This window comes from Amblyomma mixtum, chromosome 2, assembly GCF_055824585.1.
Source record: "Amblyomma mixtum isolate Tamu chromosome 2, ASM5582458v1, whole genome shotgun sequence".
In the NCBI taxonomy this organism is placed as follows: domain Eukaryota; kingdom Metazoa; phylum Arthropoda; class Arachnida; order Ixodida; family Ixodidae; genus Amblyomma; species Amblyomma mixtum.
The window spans coordinates 271,743,644-271,768,920 of record NC_143013.1 but is presented as its reverse complement, the minus strand read 5'-3'; the positions used below and the strand labels follow the sequence as shown (position 1 = coordinate 271,768,920).

General features: G+C 48.6%; 1 protein-coding gene across 1 annotated transcript; it reads left to right on the top strand.

Moving 5' to 3' along the window:
* The first annotated feature begins 297 nt into the window (after positions 1 to 297).
* On the top strand, positions 298 to 25,277 carry LOC149364019 (P2X purinoceptor 4-like). The gene is made up of 11 exons (XM_089570014.1): positions 298 to 461; positions 9,512 to 9,695; positions 9,905 to 9,976; positions 10,049 to 10,133; positions 10,998 to 11,103; positions 16,433 to 16,522; positions 17,202 to 17,343; positions 18,786 to 18,916; positions 19,171 to 19,318; positions 23,726 to 23,827; positions 25,152 to 25,277. Exons 1-11 carry the CDS (start codon positions 298 to 300, stop codon positions 25,275 to 25,277), a joined length of 1,350 nt encoding a protein of 449 aa, XP_089426140.1.

Here is a 25,277-nt window from a genome sequence, read left to right as displayed (position 1 = left end):
TAAGATAAAGCTTCCATTTGGAGTGCACGCAATACACAACGGGTCCTTGAGACGGACATTACACCCATAGAGGTGTTTAAGTACAGTGCGGGCATAGAATTCTGGCATTGTGCATACAAACTCATTTCGTGATAGCTGTAATGGAGTGAGCGCATGTGTCGTTTCTAAAGCAGGAAAAACAAACATATCTGCTCATTGATAAAGACGGAGGCCAGAGGACGCGACGCGGCGTATCAGTCGACGTTCTGAGTCGTTAGTCTGCTCGTTCCGGTGCTGCGCTCAGGCTTCCTGCCAACCATGGACGTCTGCGCGGCGTTCGCGACCGTCGGTTCGGCGGGTGCGCGTGCACTTTCGGCGTTTTTCTTCGAGTACAAGACGCTCAAGGTGGTGCAGATCGGCAACAAGAAGATCGGCCTGCTCAACCGGATTATACAGATCTGCATCATGGGCTTTGTGATCGGGTGCGTATACAGTCTTCTCTGAACGAAGTGTCTTCTGCTGAGACGTCTATGCTGTACGGTAGCGATATCCGCACTCGCGATGAGTGTTTCCGAGCAAGCGAAATGCGCGTATTATTTTTGGAGACAAGTCTGGCCGGAAGAGTTTACCATGATTTTCAAGCATGCAGCCCATCTAGCGGCTTCAGGTCGTAGGATCGAATCCTGGACGCGGTGGCCGCATTTTGATAGGGGTGCGTGATGCAAAAAAAAAAAAAAAAACTCCGTGTACTGAGCAATGTCAGTGCGCGTTGAAGAGCCCTAGTCGGTGGAAATTAATCCGGAGCCGTTTTCTACAGCGTCTCTCTTAGTGCAAGTGCAGTTCCTGGACATTAATTGTCGCAGTCGTGTAATACGTATAGTCACTTCAAATGCGACATAAATGATTTTATTGCTGGGTTGGAGAACGAGCTGCTGGTTCCCTGTGTGTGTTTTTTTTCTTCTTCCCTGCAACTTCCACTGCTTTTCTTTGAGTTGAGTAATCTCTATTGAATGAAGCTAGCACGGAGGCCCATTCGCGGTAGAGGGGAAGTAAGGAGAGAGGGCACACAGAAAAGGGATACGCGGCAAAATTGGCATTTGCAGAGACAAAATGGCGCAGTAACTGTCTCACTTCGTAGTGGAACCTCAACCGCTCCGTGGGAGAAGGGTTTAAGGTGGGAGCGAAAGAAGAAAGAGGTGCCGTAGTGGAGGGCTGCGGAATAATTTCGACCACCTGGGGTTCTTTATCGTGCACTGACATCGTAAAGCACAGGGCCGTCTTTTGCGTTTCGCCTCCACTGATGCGCGGCCGCCGTGGCCGGAATCGAACCCGGGTCCTCCGGCTCAGTAGCCGAATGCCCTTACCACTAAGCCACCGTGGCCGGTAAACATGGTGCAGCCACAAACAATAGCTGAAGGTTTAAAATGGGAAGGAATGCCGTCAGCGATAAGGAGGAACATATACGCCGCCAAAAAAAAAAAAAAAAAAGTCTATGCAGCAGTCTTCTCTCCACTCAAGCCTACTGGTGCAGAAATGCAGTGTGGAAGCATGTTGGCACAGACTGACAAAAACGCAAAAACAAGTAGTAGTAGTAATAACCTTTATTGATATTTTTGTGTTTGTTACTCGGGCGGTCTTCCCAGGCCCGGGATCGCGTTGACGAAGGCTGCTTTGCTTGGTGAATGAGTTGACGCTGTAACAGCAGCTGAGTGAGCCAAGTTCGTCTTCCACTGCTCATATCTAACTTCTGTGTTGTTATAGAGCTCGAGTTGCGCTGGATGGTTCCAGACCATGTGGAGGAGAGTAGATGTCTCTCCACAGGCCTTGGCAATAGTAAATTTGTCTGGCCGGCCAAATCTTTGTGTATCGCGCGGGGTTGGGGAATGTCCGCGCCTGCAAGTTTCTCCAAACTGCGGCTTCTGTTCTAGTGAGGGCTTTGTGGAGAGGGGCAAATTTCCGGCGACTGAGTCTATGAAACTCGATAATTTCTTCATACCTTTGGGGTATGGGATGGTGCCAGGTCGGGCGGCGACGGGGCTCGGAAAGTGTGACCTCCAGCTGACCGGTCGGCCGCCTCGTTACCCGTGATGTCTTCGTGTGCCGGGATCCACAGGGTACTGTGGCGGGAGTACATACTAGGGGAAAGGTTCATTTGAGCTGCGCCCCTGCAAAGAGTCCCGTCGAGGTAGGCTTTGTAGGCGTATTTGGAATCGCCCATGATCGCATGGCGGGCACGCAATCGTTTGACAGTGACTCAACTTAGCAGCACAAAACATCAGAACGAAATGCAGCATTAATGTACATTTGATGCATGAAACAGTTCAATAGTGCTGCCTGGCATCGAAGCCTATTTCAGATCAGAATATAAGGGCGACGCTTGCATCGAAGCACCTCAGCAGGCCCGGAATCCAGATGTGTAAGCGGTGTTGGGACTTGGTCAGCGACATCGACGCTTCCGGCGTGGTGTCGAGCCCGAGTCAACAGAGATGCGAAGTTGCGGGAAGACGAAGAGCTTTATACATGAAATTACATATTGCGGGTTGTCGACAAGAGAGCTCATACATAGTGGTGCTCTCTATAAGTAGAGTAAAAGTTCCCCAGGTCCCCACACATTGTCCCTATGGGTTCACGTCACGTTACGTAGTCCTGGGTGAGGGTTCGGAGGACCGCCCATGGGTTCGAAGGACCGCCCATGTGTTCGGAGGACCGCCCATGGGGTCGAAGGGCAGCTTGACGCTGGTTTGTTTATGAGCCGCGGCTCGTCGGCGCGGCTCGTCGGAGGTTGAATCCGAGCTTCTGGGAACAGACCGTGGAGTCGGTCGCGTTCTTTCCGCCGCTGGGAAGATGGCCCCGGAGTCACGCCTCGGTCGTGGCGCGAACAAAATGGAGCAGAGCAGCCGGAATGCACGTTGTAAACAATGTTCTTGTGCGACCGTCGCTCACTGCTCAGTCTCTCGTCCCGGTCGGGATCGCGCAGAAGCCATTAAGCCACGAAACGTAGGCAGGAGGGGATCCGCTGCGCGAGAGCTGTTTATTGCAGCCTTGGGCGAAGCACTTTGGGCCATAAGTCAGGTTGAGATCGCTCTCCGGGTACAACAGCGCCCCCGCCGCCAGACGCTGCATCAGGAGGTCGAGCTGTTCTGCGCTGCTCGGCTGACTCGATGCGTTGACTCGAAGCCTCGAGCAAGTGGTCGGTTCAGCTTTCAGTCGAAGCTCTCGTGCTTTCTGTTGATGTCTTCTTCGCCGGACTCAGCGACACTTCCTGTCAGGGATGTGTGTAAACTTGGCGCACCCAGCAAGACCGCCATTACCAAGCACACCCAGAGCAGAGAGCACCCCGCGAAAACCACTCGATTCGCCAGATCTTCAAGGAAACGATATGTTTCCAATTAATGCGCTACAAAACAAACCAGAGTGCTCGTCAAGTTTAACAAGCCCAAAGAACAACTTTCACAAGAGTGTCTTCCCAATGAGACACTGTCTGATTTATGCAATGTGGCTAAATAAAAGTACAAAATAAATCAGGATACACATCAGGCAAGCGAAGGGGACAGCTCATTTTACTAGGAGCGCTGTACGATTCCCATTCTGAGTCTAGCTGTTTCATATCTAAAGCTAGCTTCGTTACGATGCCTTCGAAGTTTCGCACTCCTTCGGACATTTGTGTATACATTCTTTGTATAGCACAGTAAAACTAGCGGCATGCATTAGGACGCTTCTTCGACTATATGGAGTATGCAGTGTTATGAAATCGGAAAAGTTAATCCGATATAATGGTTTTGGTTATACAGTTACACACATAGCAGCTAAACGGCTCAAGTCATTTTAAAACGCTCGACTGAGACCGTCAGCATTGGTGTTTAGCTTCCCTTTCTTATAACGCACTTCAAAGTTGTGCTGCTGAAGGGCTATGCTCCACCTCAGTAAGCGGCCATTCTTTGATGACATGCTCTGTAGCCACGTTAAGGGGCAGTGGTCCGTCTCCACCGTGAACTTTGACCCGGCAACGTAGCATGCAAGCTTTTGCACGGCCCAAACGAGGCATGCGCTTTCCTTTTCCGATGTGCTGTATGCCTCTTCTCTGACGCTCAACTTGCGACTTATGTACAGAATGGGTCGCTCTTGCCCATTCGAGTCTGTCTGACAAAGCACAGCTCCCAAACCTCGGTCGCTAGCGTCGCATTGAATTATGAAAGGTTTTGAAAAATCTGGAGCCATGAGAACTGGCCTTCGACTCAACGCTCGCTTTAAACTCTGGAATGCGGCCTCTTTCTTTGTGTCCCATTTAATTGTTACGGGCTCCGTTTTTCGAAGAGAGTCTGTCAAGGGACTTGCAGTCTCGGAATACTGCTGGATGTAATGCTGGTAATAACCAGTCAGGCCAAGAAATGCGCTCATTTCAGTCTTAGTTTTCGGGCGGCGATAGTCGACCACGGCAGCTATTTTGAGTTCAGACGGTCGGCGTTTACCCCGCCCAACAATATGCCCCAGGTAAGTGACTTCCGCGCAGCCCAAGTGACATTTCTCTGCTCTCACTGTGAGTCCTGCTTCCATCAACCTTTCCAACACGATTCGCAGGTGATCCAGATGATCTTCCCAGGTATTGGAAAAGATAGCTACATCATCGAGGTACGGAAGAGCGAACTTCTCTAGTCCGTGTAGAACGCGGTCCATAAGACGGGAAAATCCGTAAGGAGCATTCTTCAGCCCAAAGCTGAGCATCACTGGCCGGAAAGTCCCTAGCGGTGAAATAAAAGCTGCATAGCGACTCGCACGCTCAGTAAGCGGAACTTGCCAGTATCCGCGAACAAGGTCCAAGGTTGAAATGTACGTGGCCTTGGATACTGTCTCCACCCTGTCTTAAATATTGGGTATAGGGTACGTCTGATCGACTGTTACCGAGTTTGAACGCCGGTAATCTATGCAAGGCCTCGGATCTTTGCCTGGCACTTCAACTAAAATCAATGGCGAAGTGAAGTCACTCTCAGCTGGGATTATCACACCCAGGTCGCACATCCGGTGAATTTCAGCCTCCAGGATTTCCCTTTGCCTCGGAGATACACGGTACGGCTTCGAACGGATTGGTTTATCCTCCGTCAGTTCGATGTCATGCTCTATCAGGTTTGTTTTGCCTGGTTTGTCTGAAAAGACGAAAGAAAAATCTCGGACTACGTGTCCTAAGTCGCGCTTTTGGGTTTCATTTAAATTTGGTTCTGCCTCAATCTTGGCCAGCAGGACGCTGCTCGCAGTGTCTCCAGTTGTCATACAAGGAATGTCAGCCATTTCCTCTTCTGGCAGGTTAAGTGCTAAATTTATCACCGCCTCTCGCTGAATATAAGGCTTCATGAGGTTACTGTGGTACACTTTGGAATGCTTTCTTCCAAGTTTCACCTCATAATTTGTGTCTGAAAGCTTGGACACCACTTTGGCTGGCCCTTCCCATTGGACATCTAGCTTCGTCTTTTTCGAAGGGCACAGCAACATGACTTCATCACCCTCTTTGAAAGTTCGCTTTTCGAGCTGTTCGGTCATAGCGCGCCTTAGCAAACGTCTGCGCCGCTTTCATATTGCTTTCAACCATTTCACGAGTTTTACCCAGGCGTTCCAGCAGTTGTAACACGTAGGAAACGACGGTAGGATCCTCTCCTTGGCCCTCCCACGATTCTCGCAATAATCGGAGCGGACCCCTCAAGTTACGTCCGTAGACGAGCTCGGCCGGACTGAAACCTGTGCTCTCGTGAGGAGCCGACCTCAGGGCAAACAATGCCGCGGGAATGCAACCTTCCCAGTCATGCTTATTCTCGAAACAGAGAGCCCTTAAAATGCGCTTCAAGACGGAGTGCATTCGCTCAACCGGGTTCGACTGCGGGTGGGGAACAGAGCTGTGGACGACCTTAATTCCGCATCGTTCTAGGAATGTCGTCGTAAGACAGCTAGTGAACACGCTTCTGTTGTCACTTTGGATTTCTGACGGGAATCCGACGAGCGAGGATATCGCCAATAAGGCATCAAAAACGCAGGTTGAACTTAGCTCTTTCAGGGGGGTTGCTTCCGGGAATTTCGTGGCGACGCATAGCGCGGTCAAAACGTAGCGGCAACCCGACTCCGATATAGGCAGCGGCCCTACGATGTCAATAACGAGCCGACGGAATGGCTCAGTAATTATGGGGACCAATTTCATGGGCGCCTTCCACTTGTCAGTGGACTTTCCAATTCTTTGGCACGTGTCGCACGAGCGAACGAATTCCTCGATTTCCTTCCAGCAACCGGGCCAGTAGTACTCCTGTACTAACCTCGCTTTCGTTTTTCGCATGCCTAAGTGGCCTGCCCAAGCGTTGCTGTGTGCAATGTCGAGAAGCTGTTTACGATACTTCTGCGGGACCAACACTTGGTCGTACACTCGTCCTTTAGTGTCACAGTATCGGCGGTACATTAGACCCTCTTTTTCATAGAACGAAATGTTCTTTCTGGAGCAGCCTTGTTTGGCACTTTCTAGCAGGGAGCTGAGTCAAACGTCACTTTTCTGCTCGGCAACAAGCGTCGCCTTGTCTAGCTTAGCGAGCTGTTTCCAACTGTCGGACGCAGGAGTCAGCACGGAGCCTACGTCCGGGTTTTCTTCAGCTAGTACAGCAGCTTCTTCTGTGCTCTCAGTTCTCTCTCTCGCCTGACCCTCGGCATCTGAAGCGTGAGGCTGAACGCCTGTCGAAATACTCCTTAGTTCCGCATCTGTTGCATCAACTGTTGATGCTACTGGCTTTGCGCAGTCCAGTTTTCCTGAGAGTTCTCGTGCCCTCGAACGGGTTAACGCCATGCACGCTATGTTACTGGAAAACGACTGCCCCCTTTCCTTCAGCATCTGCTCGGATTTGTTAGAAAACAGATAAGGAAAATGGTCAGGTAGGCTAGCGGAAACTGCCGCCTCCGTGTACAATTTTCCGAAAGGGCCTTCGATGACTACCTTCGCAAGTGGAAGGCAGACACTTTGCTGTTCTGCCACCTGCCGGATCCACACGCATTCCCCAGTAAAATGCTCAGGAGAAACGCAATGCGGATGAGCCACATCCATGGTGGCCGCAGAATCTCTGAGAAGTCTGAATTTCTTGCCGTTTATGAGCAGCTGCTGCATGTACGGCTGCAAAAGCCGCAGGTTTTCGTTAGAGTCCCGAATACTCGCGAAAACGACTTTCTTTTTGCAGTTTCTAGCCAAATGGCCTCGTTCCTTGCAGTTAAAACAAATCACTGCCTTTCGCGCCTCAAACGCGCGTGCGCTCTCACCACGTGACCCAGACAATTCTGCTGACTTGGACGACTCGTCTTGGACGTCCATTAACCTCTCACGTACCTGCGGGGGCTCCCTTTCGAAGTTTTTAGAAGGAGGGAATCTCTTTCCTTCGGGCTTGCGGGAACCAAAGTCTGATCTGTCGCTTTTATCTTGTTTTGCCGATTTCGAGCGTAAATTCCTACGAGTGTAGTAATCTTCAGCCAGTTCAGCTGCTTTGTCCAGATTTAGTTCGGTTATTCTGTCCTGCACCCAGAGTCTAGTGTCTTCCGAAATTCCTCGATAGAATTGCTCCAGGCAAATGCACTCAACCACTTTGTCGTGATCTTCATATGCACCTGCGCTCTTCAGCTATTCTTTCAGGTTAGCTTTAATCTGATAAGCAAATTCTTGGTGGGACTCTGTACCCTTCCTCGCATGTCTAAACCGCTGGCGAAATGCTTCAGTCGACAGATGATATTTCCGCAACAGCGCCGCTTTCACTTTGTCGTAGTCTTGTGCATCGTCATTGCTAAGGCGTGCGACTACCTCGGAAGCCTCGCATGAAAGTACGGTCAGCAATTTCTGTGGCCATTCGTCCTTTTCGAAGCCTACTTTTTCGCATGTGCGTTCAAAGTTGACGAGAAAAAGTGCTATGTCCTCGCCCACCCTAAACGGCTGCAGAAGGTCCTTCATTTTGGACTGTCTACCTGAAGAAACAGTGCGCCCCGTAGAAATTCGAAGAGCTTCTATCTCTAGTTTCTTCATCTGCGGTTCATGCTCTCTTTGTTCGGCTTCCTTTTTTCTGTCGAGCTCCTCTCTCTGAGCTTTCCGCTCAAGCTCTACAAGCCGCTCCTTTTTCTCTTCGCGTTCTTTCCTGTCTAGAACTGTCTTCCAAGCCTCATCGGCTTCTTCCTCAGTCACCTTCTCTGCCTGCATTAGCTCTAAAATTTGCTTTTTGCGTTTTGCTGAGCCAACTGAAATACCAAGCTCCTGGCAGATTTGAAGAAGGTCTTGGACTTTAAGCTTTTCCATTCTGACTTCGCACTCTGTACCGTTTGCCCTCAGCTAAATTTTGTACACAGACCAACCAATTCTTGGCCTGTGGAAAATTTTCAGCAATGATCTAAATGCACCAAACTCAACTAACGACTCTCTGCGCTAGAGAAATCTGGCGAATCGAGAAGCAAACACGCGGCACTCACCACACCAGGATAGCTGACGCCGGCTGATCCCACCGAGCTGCCATCCACTGTTGTTGGGACTTGGTCAGCGACATCGACGCTTCCGGCGTGGTGTCGAGCCCGAGTCAACAGAGATGCGAAGTTGCGGGAAGACGAAGAGCTTTATACATGAAATTACATATTGCGGGTTGTCGACAAGAGAGCTCATACATAGTGGTGCTCTCTATAAGTAGAGTAAAAGTTCCCCAGGTCCCCACACATTGTCCCTATGGGTTCACGTCACGTTACGTAGTCCTGGGTGAGGGTTCGGAGGACCGCCCATGGGTTCGAAGGACCGCCCATGTGTTCGGAGGACCGCCCATGGGGTCGAAGGGCAGCTTGACGCTGGTTTGTTTATGAGCCGCGGCTCGTCGGCGCGGCTCGTCGGAGGTTGAATCCGAGCTTCTGGGAACAGACCGTGGAGTCGGTCGCGTTCTTTCCGCCGTTGGGAAGATGGCCCCGGAGTCACGCCTCGGTCGTGGCGCGAACAAAATGGAGCAGAGCAGCCGGAATGCACGTTGTAAACAATGTTCTTGTGATTGATTGATTGATTGATTGATTGATTGATTGATTGATTGATTGATTGATTGATTGATTGATTGATTGATTGATTGATTGATTGATTGATTGATTGATTGATTACTTTGGGGTATTCTTGGGAGGGGATACTGGTCCCGACGTATGTTGGCCAGTTGGTGGCATCACTCTTGGGGACCAGGGGAAGGGGTAGGGGGATGTAGGGCGGGGAGTTCTTGTGCGACCGTCGCTCACTGCTCAGTCTCTCGTCCAGGTCGGGATCGCGCAGAAGCCATTAAGCCACGAAACGTAGGCAGGAGGGGATCCGCTGCGCGAGAGCTGTTTATTGCAGCCTTGGGCGAAGCACTTTGGGCCATAAGTCAGGTTGAGATCGCTCTCCGGGTACAACAGCGGCAAGTGCGAGGTGGCGGCCAAGGTTGGACTTCAGAATTAAAGCAGGGCAACTTTATTACAGGGCTGCCAAGCAGTTTTGCTGCGTACGGCTATATACCCTAGTTCGTGCACCATGGTGCAGGTACGCCTTGATCTACGAGAAGGGCTACCAGCGCTACGGTTCGTGCACGAGCGCCACCACGGTGAAGGTGAAGGGCGCTGTGTCCACAGAGTTCCTTCCCGAGGACGCCTTCGACCCGGAGTTGGAGGACACGCGGCACTACCGCAGGGTCTGGGACACCGAGGACGTCGTGGTGCCTCCGCACGTGAGCGCCTCAGCTCTTGCCTTACGAGCTTTTAATTCGTGACATCATCGCCCCTTTCTCACGTCTGTGTGTAGCATGGCAACGTAGCGAGAACTTTGTGTTCGCTGTGCTGCAGTATTTCATGCACTCGTATTTTACAATAGCTTTTCTAAGACATGTTCTTTTCTGCATTTTGGCTGCTGTGCCCGTCTGAAATATTGCTAATGCAGGAGCCCAACCAGTTTTTCATCACGACGAACGTAGTAGTGACACCTAATCAGACGAGAGGCACTTGCCCAGAGGTAAGCAAACGACTTGAGCGCCTCTGCAGGCCACTTGCGACTATTCGCAGCGAAATTCGCGTTTCTCTTCAGGACCCCGACGTCAAGCTCGCGCGATGCCGATCCGAGAATGACACCACGAGCTGCAAGAGAGGAGCTACTGTCAGACGTGGACATGGTGAGTGCCCGCAGTAAGCTGCTGGTTGTGTATGCCACCCCTGACGTCATAAAACCGCCACAGCGCTGACCCACGAGCTGCGCGCTCCGGACCTGAGCAGGTGCTCTGTTTCTATGCAAGTTAGGCGAACAGGTGGGACGTATGATACACTGCGTCTCCGAAAAACGTGGTGGATTGCGAGGCACGCACACACTTCGGCTCGCCCAGGCTATTGTCATCGGCAGGGTCCTCTATTCCGCCCCTTACCTCCGCCACACAAAGCAAGACGAGGGCCTTATAGATGCGGTCATTCGTAAGGCCATAAAGCGGGCGCTGGACCTCCCTGTAGCTACATTTAAACTAAGGCTGGCCGCGTTAGGGGTAGTGAACTCTTTGCAGGAGCTCAGGGAGGCGCAACTCTTGAATCAATACACGCGGCTTGCACAGACGGCGTCAGGTCGTCGTCTGCTCGTCCGCCTACGTATCGAACACGAATGTATGCCAGCGCAGATAGCCAATGTACCAGAGATGTGGGGCCACGAGCTCTGGGTTCAATCACTCCCTCGCAATATGATCCCGGAACACACGCGATGGAAGATGTGGAGCGCACTTTTGGGCACTGCAAACCCGATATGGTTCGGTCACAGTCGTGTACTATACGTGGATGTTGCTGGCCCCGGTAATGGGGGTTTCTATACGGCGGCAGTTATCCTTCAGGAAACACAGGTGGACGGACTCTCCTATCGAGAACCAAATGCAACACTAGCTGGGGAAGTCGCTATTGCGTTGGCCGCCTCCCGTCACTTGTGCTGATCTTTTTTTTTGCTCGCCACTGTGCGATCCTGCACTTGATTTGTTATAAATTCTATACGTGGCTTGGTGCAGGCGTCATGACCGGACGGTGTGTCAGAGCAGCTGGTCATTCCGAAGAGGGCCAGCACGTGTGCGAGATATCCGGCTGGTGCCCCATGGAGCGGAAAATCCTACCCCTGTAAGCAGTCATTATATCCAGTGCGGTGTGCTTTTGACCTTCCTCTGAGATGCGAATGGTCCATCTCAACAATTCCCCACAATCTTATCGTAAAGCAAGGCTTTATCCCGCTCAAACCTGGAAGACTAGCGACGCCTAGTGGACCGGGCGAAAGGTGCTGCGGACTCCGTAGTAGCCGTGGAATAGGGGCGCCACCCAAACGCCAGAGAAGGCTTTTAATAAACGGTTGTCATTCATTCATTCATTCATTCATTCATTCATTCATTCATTCATTCATTCATTCATTCATTCATTCAGTGGTCTAGTTCTCAAAACCCGTATATGCTTTATCTGCAGCAGTTGGGCAAGATTGAAAATGCCTCGCCTTCACCATCTGATCTCTTGCTCTTTAAAATTGAAGTTGGCGTTTATCAATACATTACCTCATTGTAACGTAAAATGCGCTACTTTCTCAGAAAACGAAGTGTATAGAATCCAGATAAAACAAGAACAGCAATGCAGTACTCGTCTCACGACCACAGGTCGATTTTCCAAGCAAGCTGCTGTGAATGTACACAGTTTTTCGCGGATCCCAGACGCTACACTAAACCGCCATTCACTTTCAAACGGTGATAACGGAGTCCTTTACAATCTAGACCTCACCTTGAATTGACTGGCGGGAAATTTTCTAAATACAAGTTTCCCAACAATAAAAGTATCCTTTGTTGCCGTACAAACATCCGACTATCCAGAAAGACCCATACAATTGATTTTCGTCAACAAAAATTTGACGGAGTTATCATCAGTTTCCCTTTTGAAGCCGCTGGTTTAAAAGGCATTGCAAAATATGCATTGGTGTTAATAAATACCGTACTATTATTGATCGTTTGCTTTTCGGCAACTTTAGGTGACAATGCTTAAAGAGCAACTGGTGTATTCGTCTGTATGTTGTTAGTATTTTAGGTTTCTTTCGCTTTATGAAGCCAGATTCATATCTACGCTGCCTCGCTTGCGGCTTAATAACTAACCTAAATGAGCAAAATATACGCCCAAGGGCGTCCGCAGAATTTTTTGCAGGGGGGGGCCCCATTGGTTGTTGGCGCCGGAGGGGGGGGGGGGGGGTATGTTCGTAGCAAAAAGGCACTATTTGCGGAGTAAATTTATTTATTTATATACAAATAAAATAAATAAGTAAAATACACACATGAAAGAAAAATTACAAACAGCAAATTAAAGCGAGGCTAGGAGAGATACATTGGAGTTTATCAACGAAGAAACAATTAAAATTAATAAAAATGCAAAAAGATACTATCACTTCGTGGAGAAGAGTGCTCAGTCTTGCTGCATACGGGTTCTCGACACACCCGGATTGATGACCAGCACACAGCACAATATGTTCACAAACACGCAACGACAGTCACTCAGTCAGTCTTCCTTGAACAGAAACTGTAGACGCCTCGGATTTTTCTGGGCGAATTGCGTGATGACACTGGTGATAAATTCATTTCTGTGCTTCATTACACGCTCTCGGTGCACACTCATCATACAAAGGCCGTCCAGTCTGTCGTTTGTCATCGTTGAGCGTAGCCACGTTTTCACTCTCCTCATTGTACTGAAGGAGCGTTCGACCGTACAGGTAGTAACTGGCAAAGCCAGAGCCACCTCAATGGCTTTTGCAACACCAGGGAAGAATGTCTTGGCCTGATGTAGAAGCTCGCAGTAAGTTATTTCTGATGGGTCCCCAGTTTTGTTGCACCACATCTCGTACCAAGAGATGGCCTCTTCCTTGAAGTTGTCGATGCCGTAAAAGCACTGGAGTTCTTCGGCGAGAACAGCGAACTCAACACGGCTCAAGTGCTTCATTTTTGATGGATGCAGCTGGAGAAGTTTGAAGCTCCTCTCATTGCTTTCAGAAAAGCGCCGAGCTAAAGAAGCAGTGAGGGAGTCCAAGTACGGCACATATATTGCCACACGGTAGTATTCCTCTGGCGACTGAATCCCGTAGTTGTCTCGGTGGGCCTGACGAGAGACTTGTCTTGGTACAGATATCACCACATTTAAGTGATTGGCTGCCTCCCTTGCTGCATTCATGATGTTAGAGAACTCCTCTACAGCGTTTGTCCGGTGGCCGCGAAAAATACGTTGTAGCTCAGTGATGTGGCCATGCACAGAATGGAAGTCCATGGATACACCTTGCAGAATGTTCGTAGCTGGTTCGAGCCGAGCGCTGTACTTCGCTACAATATGCAAGCAGACGATGAAAGATGAGCTTGTTGTTGCGCAGTAGAGGATGTGAGCTCGTTGTCTAGTTGCAGCGTTCGAGCATGATTCCGTGGACGCGAGCTGCTCGAGTGCTTCGACTATGGCCACGTAATGCTGAGAGAAGATCCTAATAGACTTGTACTTTGCAGACCATCTTGTCTCACACAGCATCGGAATGTTGGGCACCAATTTTCTCCGGAGCACGCTCTCGCGGAAGAAGTTTATGGTTTGTTTGATTATCCCAATTGTGTTTCGAATTTCAGAGACGTCGTTCAAATCGTTGATGACGAGATTTAGTTTGTGACTTGCATAGTGGAAAAATAGTGCCTTCGGGAACTGTTTTTGTATAATTTTGTTCACTCCAGCTTCTTTTCCAGCCATTGTAGAGCATCCATCGTACCCCTGTCCAACGAGGTTCGAAAGAATCAGTCCGACATTCGTCAAAAGCTTCAAGATTGCCGCGGCGATGCAAGCGGAGTTTAATTGCTCCAGCTCTACAAATCCCAAAAACTGCTCTCGAACGCACACTTCGACTTCCGCCTTGTCAATAAAGCGAACGCCTATAGACATCTGCTCTTTTCCTGAAATATCTGCAGTTTCGTCAGCAAGAACGGAAAAAGCAAACGCTTTGTTAGTTTCGGTAACTATCTGCTCTCTCAGGATGTCGCCACAGATTGTGATGATCTCGTTCTGGACGCGGACAGAAGTGTACTTGGCATTGCCAGCAGAAGAAGCGAAGTGCTCCTGAAGTAGAGTATCTCCAGCTTCTACACGAAAGTCAAGCAGATCATTGAAGACTCCACTATCGGACTGCTTGCCGCGAATCGGCAAGTCATGCGTCGCGCAAAAGACAATGGTGGAAACTATTGGAAATAGTTTCTCACGGTTCCTTTCAACTTGCGCGTGCAGTGCTCTGTTCAGCTGCTGTACAACGGGTACCTGCTTGCCTTTCATCACATCCATAAAGTTCTGTGAGGCCGTCATTGCCTCCTGGTGCCATTGGGATTTTACGTGATCCCTGCACGCCTCGTGCATTTTTCTGTAGTTACTGAAAGCGCGCACGATAAAACTACCTTGAGTACCCCGGTGAACACGCGGAGGAAAAATGACGCAAAAACGACAAAAGGCGGCTTTCGCTCTCGCTGAGTACGCAAGCCAGGGGGCGTAATCTCCCAGCCACTGATGCCGAAAAGGCCTCTTTCCAGGTGTTACATCCTTCTTAAAATCATATGTGACATTTGGCGACCATGGCTTAGTAAGAAGACGTAACTTCAAAAAGTCCGGTATGCCAGTGAGTTTAGCTTTGCCTAGAAACTCTCCTAAGTCATATTCTTGAGGCAAGTTATTTGTTTTCTTGATGTTGTCTCCGGACTTCGATCCCAAGCAAGGAGAAAGGGAATCATTTCGGCTTACTGCGTGACCGGAGCTCGCTGGTGGAGTTCCTTCCATGGAGACGACGACGCCGGCTACTGTCCGGTGATGAAAGGTTGCATCGCTCTGGTCAAATCCGGACTTGAATCCCAAGAAAGGAGAAATGGAATCATCTCGGCCTGCTGCATCACCTGAACTCACTGTTGACAGAGTCCCTTCCATGGAGTCGACGACATCAGCTACTGTCCGGTGATAAAAGCTTGCATCACTCTGTTCAAATGCTACACCGTTGTCACATGTCACACCAGAATCTGCAGGGGCGCATTTGGATAATGCTTCGTCAGACAACCGCTGACGCTTGAAGAAGCGTCGAATATCCATCATTCGGGACCGCGCGAGACAAAGCTGGCTATGGAGTTCCTCGGGGTTGGTAGTGTTAAAAATATATACACATTGATTGGAAAAACGGTTGAATGCGTACGTTGAAAACAAAAAATGACTGTGTATGCAGCGAAAACTTATTTACAAGATAAATGCACGCTCGCAGCTTCATACACCTCGCTCCATCTTGCTCGCGCAACCGCACAGTCGAGTATTTGCACACACACTACTCGCCGCTCGTCGTTTTCTCGTCCGCTGTCTTGGTTGTTCTCAGCTTCGTTGACAACCGGCCACTAAAAACACCAAAGCACAAACAAAGAGGCGCGCACACGCAAGGAACGCCGCGCGACTTCCGAGGGGAAGGGACACTCGCCACTCCGGTCGGAAAATTTGTTTTGTGTGTTTTTATGAGGTTCAGAGCCCCAAAACGACTCAGGCTATGAGGGACGGGCGGTCTCTTTACCATGCACTGACATCGCACAGTACATGGGCGCTGTTGGGATTTGAGGCCCAGCCAGAGGTGACAGGCGAGCCAGGCAGGCGCCATCGGGCTGCCTTGACCAAAGGCGCTGGTTTCCGGAGAAGACGCAAGGAACGCTGGTGTGGGGGCGCCTCTGGAGACTGCGTCGCCGTGAACAAAAGCAGCTAATCCCCTTTGCCGAAAATTCTGAAAGCGGCGCTTGTACCGAACTGCGCTCTCCCGTGGATCGGAGGAGACAGCGAGCGGCGGCGGCGCCAACTCATCGCCCGCTTGCCCCTGAGCAGTCCGACAAACGGGGATAGACACGGCTGATTTGTCCCTCCCTCCTGAAGAATTCATCGGTGGCCGGGGTGTGCACTGTCTGCCTCCGTGTCGCTATCTCTCTAGAGATCAAAGAAACAGGCACACATCTCAAGACGGCTCGAAACACATGCTCGCCGGTGCCGCTGTATGTCTGCAACGACGCGTCCCCGGACGCGGCACTTTGCAGATGTGACCCAAAGCGTGGAAGCAGGGCCGCTTTTACTCTTTTGGCTGAGCGCACCGCCGCCCCTGACGTGCGGCCATCACTCACGATTCGAGTGAGTGATTTTCCAGGGGGGTGCAGCCGCCCCCCCTTGCCCCCCCCTCCGGACGCCCATGTATAATACGCCCCTATGCGACCACGACTTAAGAAAGCACAGTTATGTGGAAGTAGATCCCTCCTTAGGGGAGGGGTACTGTAGACCTCCGTGAAAGCTTCTGTCTATTATTTTTTTTTTTGACAGCGCGCTATGAGTATTTGCTGAATAAAAGTTCCATGTTTCCTCTTCTTTATTCTTCGGCACTAACACCGCCGTGTTCCTCACATTCCAGAAAAAACGGCTCGGGCTTGTTGGCCGGCGCACGCGATTTCACGGTTCTCATCAAAAACTACGTCCAGTTCCCATTATTCAAAGTTAACAGGTAATTGTTCTCCTCTTTACGCATTTATTTTCTTGCAACATATTACAATCGCTCTCTTACTGCACTTGCCTGCCTCAATGCAGATTTTGAATACCACCACGTACTCCCATCAAAATATTTTTACGTTGTTCCTGCTTATTTCGCTCTTTAATCCTCTTTTCCCCTTTATTCGTTTTTCTTTTTTTTTACATCGAAGCTCATCTGCTCAGAATACAATCATTTTAATTTTTTTTTCACTGCTGCAAAACCGAAATTATTAGCTCGTCGCAATAGTTTATTCCGATGAATTCATCTCATTCGGCTGAGGCTAGAGTTTCAGAAATAAAAAAAAAATCTGTGGTTGATTACAGTGTACAGTGGCTACTTAACCCCAGGCACCGGTGACACTGCGTAACGGACTTACAGCAGTGTGGGTATTGTGTAGACAGAGGAACCAAAAAGTTTCGCTCATGTAATGCTGCCATATTGGCATATGGCTCTGTACAAGTCGTCGAAACAGTTTCTTGCTATCACTCAGTGCGGTAACTCGATGACTGTCGCATTCGTCTGCTGAGCCAGGGTTGCGGGTTTGAATCCCAGTGTCGGCGGCCGCGACCCAGCTTTTGAAGCGCCAAAGCTCCGGCGGTGAAATATTTATTAGTAGGACATGGCTCAAACTGGCGTCACTCGACACATGCAGGCGCAACATCCCCGACCAGATGAACGCGTCCTACCTCAAGGCTTGCGTGCACGACGAGAAAAAATCACCGCTGTGTCCCATTTTCCGCGTCGGCGACATGGTCGAACAGGCCGGCGCAGACTTCGACCAGATGGCATTAGAGGTTAGAGTTTTCGATACGTTGTGTCTTTGTGTCCTTCAGAAAACTGTGCGCAGCTCCTGCTTTCTTTATGCTCCGGCTGGGGCCTCAGTGATGGCTGGCAGAAACTGCATGCCCGCCAAAGAAACGGGTCGGAGGACATGTTCCGGGAGCAAATAGGGCATGGAAACTTGCCACAGCGAAATAATGTCAATAAGATCCCGTCGTTCCTTTGAGTAAAAGAAAAAAAAAAGGCACCCACCTTGTCTTTTATTGCAAACGAACAACCAGCTAGGAACAACCTAGGTTGTAGTAGTGCTCGCCGCACATCAAGTTCCATGTCCCACGTCCCATCTGACGCCGCTAACCTTCGGACACACACACATGTACTTAGCATACACGTCGCCTACCTCGTGCACAAGCACTTTGTGTGTCTTGAAGTCTTGAAGCATTTATTTATTTACAATGCCAACAGGCGCCCAAACAGACAGGCATTACCCCGGGAGGATGGGGTATAAAAAAAAAGGGGGGGGGGGGGGGGGGGGTTAACGTCCCAAAGCGACTCGGGCTATAAGGGACGCCGTAATGAAGGGCTCCGGCAATTTCAACAACCTTCATTAACGTGCACTAACATCGCACAGTACACGGGCCTCTAGAATTTCGCCTCCATCGAAATTCGGTCGGGTCAGCAGCCGGTCATGCTGACCCACTCAGTAAAAGTGGTGTCCCATACCGTAACCCGAAATTCCCTCAGTTACACCCGAAAATTCCTATTTCAGGACTTTCTCCTGCAGCAGCTTGCGAGCTGTCTCATGGCAGGGAGTACAAGAAGGATGTAAAGAATGTAGCCTATAAAGAGAGTATAGTGAAGTCTTAGCAAGGAGCGCTCCATTGGGCTCCATTTAATGCCAGCTACGAAGCGAAGGACATGCCAGAAAAGATTGAGTCTTTTCTTTGGCATACGGGCCTTGACTCGCGTTTGTAATGTTAGCATGTGTGCCTTGTCTTTTTTAACGTACCTCCTCCCATCACCATCATCCCCCATCGTGACCCTCTTTTTCTCCTCTTCCATTCCCCAGTGTAGAGTAGCAGGCCAGATATTCATTTTTTCCGGCCAACCTCTCTCCCTTTCCCGTCAATAAACTCTCTCTCTCTCTCAGTCAGTCTGAAAAAAGTAGTGCTTAAAATTCTTGGTAACTGCATAAAGTCTCTTTTTGTCAAATATTATTCCCCAAATCCCCTGGAAAAGGAAAAATTCACCGAATGAAACATCAGTGCTGAGTAAACGCTTTAGGGGCATTTCAAAATGCATTATTTCTCTCAAACACCTGGTAAATGAGCCTGAAAAGGCTCGATCTTTCTCATTATTCAAGCCTTTTATTTATTTTTTTATCCTGTGCTCGGACACCTTACAAGCAGGAACAAAAGTGGCAACGCATGCGTCTTGTTTTGTCGCGTCACGGCAGGGTGGAGTGATTCAGATTACCATCTCCTGGGACTGTGACCTCGACTACGACATAAAATACTGCCTTCCCGATTACTCCTTTGCAAGGCTGGACGACCCGGATGCCACGGTCGTGCGAGGCTTTAACTTCAGGTCAGTGCTTGCCTTTCGTGAACAGCAGAGGGATGTATCAATAGCACATGCAGTAACTCCAGCAGCAACACTAATGCCGGCTCTATTTGGTGCTACCCGGATCGGTGTAACAAGAATGGATGCCTTTTTTACAGTAAAGCTTATGACCCGTGACATTAGAGACGTCGCAATGGAAGACTGCGCATTAACTGGACAAAACATGTCGGATAATTTCCCAGCTGCTCGCGAGATGTCGACACCTTGTTTTTCTGCAGGTACGCGAGGCACTACAGCGATATGAAGCGGACCCTGGTGAAAGCGTACGGCATTAAGTTCGTGGTGCGGGTGCAAGGCGAAGCCGGTAGGACAAGACTATCGTCGATTGTCGTCACACTCGGATCGGGGCTGGGCCTGCTCGTGGTGGTGAGAGTCTTAGGATACGTCTAGCAGATGCCGTAATCAATGCGGTCGACGTCTGACACTGGAAGCGCGGCTTAAATAATAGGCAACGTCTAAAGTATATTGTTTGACGGCATTTTTATCGAGCGTTAAAGCGGTGTCCGACGGTGCGCCGTTTGCCCCATCCTGTGTCGTAAGACAGATTTCAGCAATGGTCGTGCCTCTGATTCTGTGATCAGGCGCGCGACGCGGCTGTTTGTTTTTGCTGCGATAGCAACACTACGTGAGTCGCCGAGCCATTTCGCGGAGCTGAGGCAAGGCCATATTGCGTATGCGCGAGGAGCAGTGACGTCACGCGGCGCACAGCTGGCGCGCCGCCGCCGTCGCTGCGCGGGTGACTCAGAGGTGCCGCCGCCGCGCTCGCCAGTTGCGTATTTTATTTATTTTATTTATTTGAAAATACTGTTGGCCATGAGGCCGTTACAGTGGTGGGGCGTGACACTTGGAAAGCAAAAAGGTTTCGACGATTATACAAAAATACAAAGTGAATCTTCATCTATACAATCATTTCTTACCGCGTAATGTTTCACTTTTTATACAGAAGCAGTGTTAATAAATATTAACTTGAAAAACAGTTATTTCACGCAGAAAAGGAAAAAAATAACAAAAATATCTACATTCCCGGCCTTCACCTTAGGTGAGTTGATTAGGCGTATGACACACACACAAAAAAAAGAAGAAAAAAAAACTTTTTAGTGCGAAGTTGAGATAGCTTTTTCGAAAGTTGTTAATGTACTGGACTGTAAGAGAGATGCTGGTAAATTATTCCATTCTGCTATCGTCTTCGGAAAATAAGAATTAGCATACACATTAATGCGTGGGTTCGGGGTTTGGTAACAGTATTCATTGCTTGCTCTGAGATGTGTAAGTTGTTTTGGGACCAAGTAATGGGAGCTATTGATATTGAAGGAATTTCTTGAGAGCTGAAATAAAAATTTTAGTCTGGTTACTCGGCGACGTTCGGCTAGAGGTGGTAAATTGAGAACACACAACATCTCTGTTACAGAATCAGTACGTGCATATCTGGACAGTATGAATCGAGCTGCTCTTCTTTGCACACTTTCAAGTTTTTTTATCAAGCCACTTTCTACAGGATCCCATATAATGCAGGCATATTCTAATGTTGGTCGTACATAAGTTAAATAGGCAGCTAGCTTGGCAGACTGTGAGGCCAGTTTCAATCTTCGGCGCAAAAACCAGAGTTTCTTTTCAGAGGCTGAACAGATTTTTAGTACATGATTTTTCCAGCTTAGATCTCTAGAAATGAGGACTCCCAGGTATTTAAGTGTTTCCACTGTGGTAAGTGCGGTAGATCCTAGCGTATAACAGTACTCATGGACATGTTTGGTCCTGTTCGTGACGCGTAAAACTACTGTTTTCTCTTCGTTGATTTTCATTTTCCAGCATTGGCACCATTTTTCGACAGCTACGAGAGCATCATTAAGCGCTTTTTGATTATCTGTATTATTTATACAATAGTAGAGCAGGCAGTCGTCAGCGAAAAGTCTCACTGTTACATCTTTATCAATATGGGAAGCAATGTCGTTAATATAGATTAAAAATAAAACGGGACCCAAGACGGACCCCTGAGGTACACCGGAGGTTACGTTTAATAATTCTGATTTACTACCATTGATTTCGACAAATTGAGTTCTTCCGCTTAGATAAGCTGATATCCAGTGCACGATTTTATGATTAATACCCATTAATAGTAATTTGTTAATTAAATCACTATGTTGGACCCTGTCAAAAGCCTTCGAAAGGTCAAGGCATATTGCATCGATTTGTTGCTTGTCGTTCAGAGCCTTCGCGAAGTCATTAACGGTCTCTACTAGTTGTGTTACAGTAGACAACTGTTGCCGAAAACCATGCTGATTTGAAAAAAAAAGCTTTTGTTGATTCAAGATGTGTATAGATTGCCTTTGATATTATGTGCTCTAGAAGTTTGCAACAAACGCAAGTTAAAGAGATTGGCCTGTAATTTTCAACTGTCTGCCGGTTCCCAGTTTTGTGTACTGGGATCACTTTAGCGGTAAGCCAGTCATTTGGGATCTGTTTCTGTTCGAGTGAGGTTTTGAATATAATAATCAGATAATGGGTTACCCATTCCGCATACCTGCGTAAAAAGGTGTTTGGTAGCTGTCCGGTCCAACAGACTTTTTTACGTTTATATTTAGTACAAGAGATAACACGCCTTCATAAGTGAGCTCAATATCGGGCATTGTTGATTCTTGTATTTGTGACGACAAATTCGATGACACAGTGTTTGTTGCTGGGGTGGTAAACACAGACTGAAAAAACTTATTATGAGCGGTCGCAATCACAGAAGAATCGGTAATCACCTGATCGCCGATAACAATGCTATATGAGTTGTTATCCCGCTGGGACAAGTGACGCCAAAATCGATGGGGAGAAGATTTCATGTAATTAGTTAATGTCACATCATAATACTTTGTTTTGGCTTCTCTCAGCATTTTTCGTAAAAGGCTTGATAAGTGAGAGATTAAGCTATAATTTTTTGACACTTTCTTTCTTTGTCGATTAATTCTTCGTTTTAAATGGATGATATCACGCGAAATCCACGGATTATGTTTGTTTCTTTTCTTTCGTTTTGTTGGAATGTACGAGCTAACACAGTGGAAAACTATGTCCTTGAATCTTAACCACATGGTATTGACGTCACCTTCTTCTTTAAAACTGTCCAAGGAAAAAGATAGGTGGTCGATAATACTGGTATCATCCGCTTTATCAAAATCAGGTACATGAACGACTCTCTCTTTTAGCCTTTTAAATCCAGGCTGCGCATTTATCTGTATAAAAACAAGTTTGTGATCGGACACACCTTCATCGCCGAGCCATTTCGCGGAGCTGAGGCAAGGCCATATTGCGTATGCGCGAGGAGCAGTTATCAACCTGTGCATTCTAAGTGCCGATAGCGATTTGTGCGCTTCATTTCATTTCATTTCATTTTATTACCTTAAAGACCCCTCGCGGGGTATTACATAAGGGGTGGGATGAGCAGAAAATGTAAACGACTATGCAATTTGTGGTCATCTACAAAAAATGTTTAGATTGCTAGCAAATGATGAAGGACAGGTGATGTCGACGATATGCTGGGGAAGGCCGTTCCAATCTTTAGCGGCGCGTGGGAAGAAGGAAGCTAAAAAGTAACAGTTCGGGCACGTGGGCAAAAAACTTGAAGCGTGTGGCTAGTGCGGTGAGAAATGTATGATGTTGGCGTGATGTAAGGGGCACGGTTAAGTGATGAGTAAAAGAACTTGTGGTACAGTGATAGCGTGGCTATGCGACGAGGAACGGAAAGAGGCGATAGTGCTGATTTAGTTTTTCGGGCTGAAACACTGACGTCGTAGGAGTAAGAATAATGGATGAACCTTGTAGCGCGGTTTTGAACGGCTTCTAGATCGTTTACGAGGTTAATATGATGCGGGTCCCATAGCGACTGCGCAGTCGTCAGGCCAGGCAGAAATGTGACGATGATCGTGACAAGCACCTGCATTGTCAGGAAGAGCGGATTAGTGGTCTTTGCCATGGCACAGCCACCAAGCCCACCAACTCGGAAGCCTTACCTCGTGCAAGGAATGTCGCGTGGCAGTATTCGTGTTGTGCTGTTGTGCCGAGAGCAGGGTTTTTAAGTGGTTTTTCCGAACAATACTTCTCTTTCAGTCCGAACCTCAATATGAGATGGATGACTCCTGGTGCGTCTACAACATCCTGCTGCTCTGGAATGAACGCCGCATTCGGGCAAATGGAAGCATAGCTTGGAGGCTATTGTTCGTTCTGCCGCCGCGGTGGCTCAGTGGCTATGGTGCTCGGCTGCTGGCCCGAAAGACGCGGGTTCGATCCCGGCCGCGGCGGCTGGAATTTTTTTGGAGGAGAAATTCTAGAGGCCCGTGTACTGTGCGATGTCAGTGCACGTTAAAGAACCCTAGGTGGTGGAAATTTCCGGAGCCCTCCACTACGGCGTCTCTCATAGCCTTAGTCGCTTTTGGACGTCAAACCCCATAAACCAAACCAACCAAGCTATTGTTCGTTCTCTTCTCTCGCAGACGTACTCCACTCGAGTGCAAAGCATCAGATGGGCCTCAATGGTTTACCTCCAATAATTCAGTTTTCTGGTAGTCGCAGCCACATTAACCAATCGTATCGTTTTTTGCCAGACAAGCGCTATAAGCGAATTTTCGTTTAAGCGAAAGCTCTTCCTGCCGCCGCTGAATGCAGCGTGCGTATAATCGTCCTCCCGTGTCTTATTACGGGCATGCAAAACACAACGCGATTGTCGATCAGATGCACAGTGTGTACGGGAATGTGTCAGTTGGTTTCTTCTTAACGTGGTGATATGTCCGGATGCAGGCCACCGTGTTCTGCGACTTCGTCGTCGTCCATTTCGACAAACGGAAGAAACTCTACAGGGCTAAGAAGTTCAAATTCGTCTCGAAGAGGGACAGCTGCAATGTAAGTGATGACGGGGCAAAAAATGTGGCCTAGTTGAATCTGGTTTACCGTGAAAAACTGCCCTGTGCTGCCGTGAAACCAGCACTTTCTGACAGGGGACGAAGAAACAGGGACAAAACACTGTCCAATTGGTGTTTTTGTATCACAAACGTGAGGCGGAAACGAGCAGCTAAGAGCAGTTGATGTAGAACTGGTTGGTTTGGTTTATGGGGTTTAACGTCCCAAAGCGACTGAGGCTATGAGAGACGCCGTAGTGAAGGGCTCCGGAAATTTCGACCACCTGGGGTTCTTTAACGTGCACTGACATCGCACAGTACACGGGCCTCTAGAATTTCTCCTCCAAAGAAATTCCAGCCGCCGCGGCCGGGATCGAACCCGCGTCTTTCGGGTCAGCAGCCGAGCACCATAACCGCTTAGCCACCGCGGCGGCTGATGTAGAACTCGTGAGTATGGTATAGTTGGCAATCACGATAACTTAAAACAAAAAAAAAAGAAAAAGTTATCATGGCTGAGCGCGGAATATCGTGCAGTAGCACTAGTTACGGTGGGCACTTAAAAGTCCTTACGTGCTAAAGGAGTTTAGCATAAAGGCATTTACCAGAAAGGCATTCTACCTATATGACGGCCTTTACTATAAAGTCTTTACCCTAAAGGTCATTGACCTAAAGGCCTTTACCACAAGGGCATGTGACCTAAAGGCCTCTACCATGGAGGCATTTACCTTGAAGGCCTTTAGCTAGGTGTACTCTTAACCCAAGTTCACCCAGGTGAAGGTTCCCCAAAAATTGGTGGGAAAGTGGGCAGCCTGTCATAAACTAGTCTTCAGGGCCGTAAGGTCGTATTCCTGAATTCGAAAAATGCGCCTAGTAGTGCTACTGCGCTCATACCCACCAAGACAAAAGCATTTTTGAGCGGGAAACCGTTTATGAACGCAATTTTTTCGTATAATGGAAGATTTAACTATAACAAACAATATATCCTCAGATCGCCTGACAGCAGTCTTGTATTTTTTTTTTTTTTATTCACGTTTTTGTTATCGTCAAAAGCGTTCCTCGTTGGTTTTCTGTGGCAGTATTTACTGTTCGATGCGATCGATGGAAACGCTGTAAAAAAAAAAAAAAAAAATATTTTGCTAAATATCAGAATAACGGGCCATTACCTTCAATATTTCCATAACAGTGTCTTACGATTTTCCAATTTTCAAAATTTTTCCCCGAGAAAGGTGTACATGAAAAAAAAAAAACGGAAAACCCATCTTTCTTCCTATCGTCATTACTTGCACTCACCTTCCCTCTCTCTCTCTCCCTCTCCTTCGTCCATAAAGCTGAAGGTGACTCCTCCCGACCTCAGTGCATCGCTGAAGCGTCGGGGCCAAGCGCCCCTCTTGCTCCAGGCGCAGACATCCTCGAGCAGTTCGGACAGCAGGCGCTCGGAATGGAACAGCAGCTGA

Bases quoted from the DNA above. Each gene is read 5' to 3' on its own strand.
- LOC149364019 (XM_089570014.1), top strand. From the start codon at position 298: ATGGACGTCTGCGCGGCGTTCGCGACCGTCGGTTCGGCGGGTGCGCGT. The intron at 10,134-10,997 runs GTGAGTGCCCGC...GGCTTGGTGCAG, and splicing joins TACTGTCAGACGTGGACATG to GCGTCATGACCGGACGGTGT. The intron at 17,344-18,785 runs GTTAGAGTTTTC...GCGTCACGGCAG, and splicing joins TCGACCAGATGGCATTAGAG to GGTGGAGTGATTCAGATTAC.